The 6,814-nt window shown below is 39.4% G+C and overlaps 1 protein-coding gene across 1 annotated transcript in view; it reads left to right on the top strand.

Moving 5' to 3' along the window:
* Window positions 1-773: 773 nt before the first annotated feature.
* Window positions 774-6,814, top strand: part of trappc14 (trafficking protein particle complex subunit 14) — a 26,538-nt gene continuing 20,497 nt past the window's right edge. The window contains exons 1-4 of the mRNA XM_066680265.1: window positions 774-1,500; window positions 5,555-5,650; window positions 6,115-6,244; window positions 6,694-6,780. Of these exons, the coding sequence (XP_066536362.1) occupies window positions 1,012-1,500; window positions 5,555-5,650; window positions 6,115-6,244; window positions 6,694-6,780 (802 nt within the window). The 5' untranslated portion in view covers window positions 774-1,011. The remainder of the gene's footprint in view (window positions 1,501-5,554; window positions 5,651-6,114; window positions 6,245-6,693; window positions 6,781-6,814) is intronic.

The raw sequence follows: 6,814 nt of genomic DNA, 5'->3' as shown, positions 1-6,814 counted from the left end.
ATGTGCAGAATGAGGCCTGGCAAATTCTTGCTGAGATAAACATTGACATAAACATCAAAATGAAGTTTCTCTAAAATCTCATACACTTAACCTTAATCACTATAGTAACACATATGCAAAGTACTAATGCCCCCGCCATACCATTACAAATGTTGGCTTTTCCACCTTTCACTAATGGCAAACTGGATGGTGTCTTTTGTCTTTGGCATAGAGAATGTTTGTTTTTTCTACCTGACCACAGGACATTGTTCTTTAGGGACATCTGAAATGAGCTTGAGTATATAATCCATGGTTCTTTGTACCATTTTAAGGACAAACCGAACACCGCAATATTAAAATTAGATGTTTTACAACATGGTGGAAGATGTAGTGTCGCTTAACTAAGCAATAAAAAGTGGCGTCAATACAATACAGTCTCATTACAATAACCTGATAGCCCCGTCGCACATTTGTTTACTCTTTCTGCTTTCCACTACTCTAGCCTGGTTTTCATGACCTATGGCTGCATCTCAAATGGCTCCGTGCTCTCTACATAGTGCACTGCCTAGGGCCTGATACTAGAATGCTTGTACTCAAGTCTTTGCTATAAATTACAAATTTGGAGTTTTACGGCTTATGGATGTAAGTAAATAAGTTTATTTTAAACATATAATGCAGGGTTTTGGGACAAGAGGCGTTTTTACCACGATTCTTATTGTGAGTATGCGGTCGTTTGAGTTGGCTTCTATTATTTGACTCGATTCCATCTGGGCTCGATTAACGCGGCCAGAGGCTCGTTTGAATGTATTGAGCTAGGTGTCCAACATGGCACCAAAGAGGTCGGGTTTTATGCGGGTTTGTTTTGAGCAGGTGTAATGTACAGAGACCCGGACAAGACAGAAACCTTAGACTGGTTCGGGGTTTGTTCAGGGGGAAGAGTTGGTGAGTTTTCGTTGTTTAATTCCAGCTGTTGAGGCCCACCGGATATCTGTGTTGTTTTGGAGGCAGATAGGTAATATAGGAGCAGCAGTGATGGTCCTGATGATGGAGTCGCAGTGCGAGTATTTTATGTATTTTCCGGCCGTGCCCATCTCGGAGCTGTGTGACCCGGCCCGGTACCGCGCTCTTCCGCGCCGCAGTCAGCTCTACCTGGGCGAAACGGTCCGGTTTCTGCTGGTGCTGCGGGCTCAGAACTCACAGAGCCCCGCAGAGAGCAGCGGCGGCGGTGTTGGCGGCAGTAGTAACCGTTCTTGGCGGGATTTGGCCAGCTCTCTGTCCGCTGTGGCCAGCGTGTGTCCTGGGGACGGCAGACAGCGAGCTCCACCTCCGCTGTACCCGGACTACCAGAGCAGCGGGGACGAGTGCGCCGAGGACACCGAAGACGAGCCTGCGACTGCCGGTTGTGCGGACACCGCGGGCTCAAGAGCCCGAGCCCGTGGCTTCAGAGACTGTAAACCGCTCCTCATCCACAACAGCGCGGCCAGCGGAGCCAGAGACCCCCGCAAAACCCCTGCACCACAGGTTCAGACCCTAACATACATCTATTATACAGTAGCTGCATCACCTACCAAATAAACTCCAGTGCAGGAAGATAAGCAAGATTAAAAAATACATTTACAATTATGCTTACTTCAAAACATAGGAGTCAATACAATTAATTTCATAAAGAAGAGTACAAATATAACACGTATTTAATAACAGAAATACATTTAAATGAATCAGCATTAGCAAGATAACATTTATAAATGGCAAAGATACAGATACATACATACAAACATCAAACTTGTCCTTATTTTCAAGCAGTTTCTAATAGGTAGGAAATAACTTTAATTAAATATGAAAATGATAGAGACTGAAGTGTTTTATACCACTAGGAAGTGGTATTGTTTCCTCGTGAACAGCCTTCCTGTGCAGTCTACTTAAATGCCCCCAGCTTTCATGACTTATAGTGTTATTCCATCAAAATAGAAGCATGGCTGCCCCCCCCCCCCCCCCCCAGATCTCTGTGAGGCATCTGTGTCCTCTCTGTCTCTGCACATGATGCCCTGTGATGGACTGGCGCCCCATCCAGAGTGTTTTCCTGCCATGCATCCAGTGATTCATTGTAGGCTTCAGACCCACTGCAATACTGAACCACACAAAGGGGATACAGAAGAAGGATGAATGAATGAATTAATAAATAAATCAAAGAGACATAGTATAAACAGAAATTTCCTACCCAGATTTACACACACCTTACTCACTGTATACATTTTAAAATATGAATTATAGAAATCATGATTCTAGTGGCTGTTAAGGTTTGATACTCGATAGTAATGAAGCGCATAGAACCAGCAGCCCAAGCAATTCAAACAAATATTTCTACTTAGTGTTCCTTGATGTATTAAAAATATTATCAAGGCGCATAAAAGTCTTGTCGCAATACACAATGCATATCACGCTGTTTTGACACAAATAGCTCCACATTTAAAAACATCAATCAAAATGTCAAATACAATGGTTTTTCTTTATCTTCAATAAACTTCAGTGTTCTTTGCTCAGTGCTGAATGCATATATGATGTTTATGGTATGTGCTTTCCACAGAAACGTACAGTTGTAATCATGTTACCAACATAGGCCAATCTAATGTTAGGAGACCAAGATGCATAACTTTAAAACCAGTGGAAAGTGCATGTAAACATTTACAAAAGGTAGATTACGGGTTTCTGTGTAATGTCATGATTGACTGGCACATGGTAATGATGTTGTGATGGTGAGAAGGTGGCTCTCATGTCAAACAAACCTACAAAGATAAATTGTCAAATCTCTCTTTCTCCTTCCCTGCACAATGTTCAAAGCCTCAGCCATGCTCCCGCTATAGAGGCAGCCAGTAAGAACAGCGCTCATTATCATAGAATATCATCACCCCCAGAAAATTAGCAGAATATGACAGAATTTAACAAACCATACAAGGATTATATTAATGTGATATTTGTTAAACTCTCGCTTAACTTAAAGAACATAGGGAACTGTATTAAACTGATTAAAAATAACGTTTCTTCACTGTCAGAACCAGACATTACTTAATTATATTATTGTAGTACTTGTTTTATCTTGTAAATACTTCTAAATACAGGGGGTCCTCGACTTATGACGTTGATCCGTTCCTACGTCGCGTCGTAAACCGATTTTCGGTGTAAATCGGAACATACATACCAGTGGCGGATGCTGGTCTTTCAAGGAGGGGAAGCTCAATTTCGGCCTACATCATAAAATGTGTCGGTTTATTTATACGTGAATTCTACCCTCCGTTCCTTTTTAAGAAAATGATCTTTGACCCTGTCGTACCAACAAGGCGTTTTTTCCAGGGACTTGACTAGTGTCCTCTCAATGGCCATCAGAGCTAGGCTGCTTAAACCGCCTTGGCCCATGTGAAGTGTGTCCGCCTGTGCTCCCACGGATCTTTACACCAAAGGATCGCTAATTCGCTCATTTCGCTGTCAATCAAAAAAGGATTCAGCCTCAGACAGATCATCCAATCATCATGCAGAAGCTGAGCGTCCGGGCCAGCCCACTGCCCCATAGACCCCCAGAGACACTGAGCGTCCGATGGGCGGGACAAAGCCCAGCATTTATCCAATGACTCATCTTGTTTCGCTGCTTCGCTATTGAACACCGTTTAAAGCACTGAAGCTACGGGAATGATTGAGAGGAAAGCCGTGTCTTTACCAGTGATAAGAAGCTGATTCTGAAAAAAAGTTGAGCGCGTTGTAGTGCATATTTATTCAATGACATGTACACACAACAGTATATATTTGATCACTTATTTTTTTACATTTTAAGGGAAGCTGAGCTTCCCTTGCAGTCTTGGAGCAATCGCCGCTGATACATACATACTGTACGTAAATAACATACTGTAAGCACTATCCTAACACCTATCCTCCTCGGTCCCGAGCCGTGTAACCGTGTATTCTTCCGCCGCGCACACCAAACACGAAGTTCGCGTTACGACGTTTACGACGCAAAACCACTTAAGTCGAAACAAGGCTTTATACAGTAAATGGGAGATGTGTCGTAACCATGAAACATCGTAACTCGGGACTGACGTAACCCGAGGACCTCATGTATTAGTTTCAGACAGCCACTGCAAAAGACTGGAACTCACTGCAACATCTATTAGTCAGCCTTTATAAATTAATTTGCAATTAAATGGTAAATGCAACTCATGTGAGACTAATGTATGAGAAAAGATAGAATCCATGAGTATAAAAATTCATCTATATTAATCGTTTTTAAATTTTGTAAATACAGTGTAAATGTCATTAGAATTCTTCTTGAAGAAAAGGAGAATTCTGGTCCTTGTAAAAGACCAGTTTTTAGTAGATGTATATAGAGTACAGGCTATATTTAAACTTTTTGCAGGCAGGTATTTACGCTAGGTTTGAATGTTGACTTCATGCCTTGCTAGATTTTGCAGGCCTTCACTAAGTTTGAGTGAAAAATGTGACATCTCTGTGTGATGTCTGATGAATAGGTCAGCCCTTTCAGATGGTAATATTTTCTCTTTTATTCACATATTTAGACATTTGTTTTACTAGATTACTGTAGTCTGTGCTTATAAACGCAAGATTTCTTCATGAGGGTATGACATTGAGGTATAACCATAATGACAGCTAAAGTGTCCTTCAGGGAACCACTAAACCAACATAATTATAGTGATTACATCTAAAATCAGTGTTGTAAAGAATTGTAATGGTGCAGCAGTGTCTTGGATCATTCATAACAACAAAAGGCTTATAGTCTACATCTGAGTAGTATGTGCACAAGTCTTTTGTACATTGATTTCCCAAGAAACAAAAATAGCTCTCTGAGTGAAGCCTTGGCCTTGTGTTAGTGTTTGCTTGGAAAAGTCTGTAGTCACACCCCTTTGAGCAAACCTCTTCCAAGCACTCCTTCAAAGATAAGTAACAAGGCAGGCCTATACTCTGTGTAATTAACCTGTAGGCATGAATTTCTCAGACAGATTCTTATACCAAACGGATAAGAGGCACAAGAGGAATTCCATTGATCACTTAAAGATCTGTCCATATTTTAACTGTAAAACAAAAGTCATTGTGCATTGTGTGCTCTGAAATGAACTACAGAAAAACATCCAGTCAAAATGCTAGACTTGTTTTTTTCCTATAAGGGAAACTCTGATCATTTAGTTTTATGGCTCATTCTAATGTAGCCAAAATGGTCTCATAAATACATTTATTTGCTCTAAGATAGACGAAGCTATTGTTTTATTTCATGAATGAAAAAAATAGTTTAGATATTAATCTTACCTAATAAAATAACACATCACAATCCCAGGGCTCTATCACCACCGCCATTGTAAATAAATCTTCCTCAGTTTCTGTAGAATGCAGCATTTTCCTCAAAACTCAAAATGACTTTTTTTTAATAAAAAATTGAACTGAAGAGAAAATAAACTTTTCAATTTTCTTTTTTATACACTAGTGAAACTGATGTTAAATAAGCTGAATAATGTGTATTTTGACACATCTAACTATAACATACCCTGTCTGTTTTGATTTGTTCTGTGACTTTTAGTCGCCTGCAGATGAACCTGTCGTTCTGAATGATGAAGTCATCTTTCCTCTGACTGTGTCTCTGGATAAACTCCCTGTCAGCACACTCAAAGTCAAGGTAGGTTGTTGTATCATTGACATATATCAGTAACCAAATCTCAAACACTTGCAAAAAACATGTTTATCCTGTATTATTATGTTCCAGCATCTGGTATAAGCCTTGTCAGAAACATAGATGTTGTTACTGCATCAAAGAGCAAATTACCTATTTAAACCCTTCTTTTCAGGAGAAAATATAATGCAAAGGTTTTGTAATGTACTGTGTATTAATAGTTACTGTGGTCATACTGGCTAAAGATGGCTGGCTAATGTAGTGATTCAAACATGGAAATCCTCATCTAACAACAAGGAATAATGTGTAAATGATATAGTTCACATTATGTATGAAATTCTAAACTTAATAAGTAAAAAAACAAAAATATTTGCTAAAATTTTTTTTGAAATGGGTAGAAAATTGACAATTTGATTGTATTACAAAGACTCTCAGTGTCTTTTGTTCTTATTTATAATTTGATTGTGCAGATTATAGTAACCGTGTGGAAGCAGGAAGAAGAGAAGGCTGATATTAAGGAGCATGGCTACCTCAGCATCCTTCAGCAGAAGAGTCCCTGCCAAACCTTCCGTCAAGACCTCAACACCTTCAAAGCCCAAGGTAAGCTTTCTAAAACCAGAACAGAACCAGATCATCATTAATTAAGCTCCAGGAACATTGTCATTTGGGACAGCAGTACAATAGTTTTAATTGATGAAAGTTTATTAGGTTCTGTCTCTTCATCTCATACTTGTTTTATATGAACTACTCTACACTTATTTTAAACTTATCATTATTAATTAACATAAATGTAATAATGTATAATAAGTTTATCCTATCTCTGGGGGGGGTTATTTCTACAATACCAGTTGTATAAAGGATTATACAAATACATTGAATTAAGCTTATTTGTCTAGCACCTGAAAAGCAGCAACACTGTTCAAACATTCACGTTTGTTTAATATTATCCAATCAATTGACATCTTGCAGTGTAAAGCTGAAAATAGATTGACTTGTGATTCTCAAAGGAGAAAGTAATTTTTCTTTCTTTTTCTTGTTAATGCTCCCAGTCAGCACTACCCTGAATGTCCTTCCTCCGCCCACAGTGAAGTGCCAACAGATGACTGTGTCTGGGAAACATCTAACTGTCCTTAAAGGTGCCAATAAAAGCCTTATTCTACATAGCTATTT

This window comes from Hoplias malabaricus, chromosome 9, assembly GCF_029633855.1.
Source record: "Hoplias malabaricus isolate fHopMal1 chromosome 9, fHopMal1.hap1, whole genome shotgun sequence".
Classification (NCBI taxonomy): Eukaryota; Metazoa; Chordata; class Actinopteri; order Characiformes; family Erythrinidae; genus Hoplias; species Hoplias malabaricus.
The sequence above is the reverse complement of the archived record's forward strand: the minus strand, read 5'-3'. Positions and strand labels throughout refer to the sequence as shown.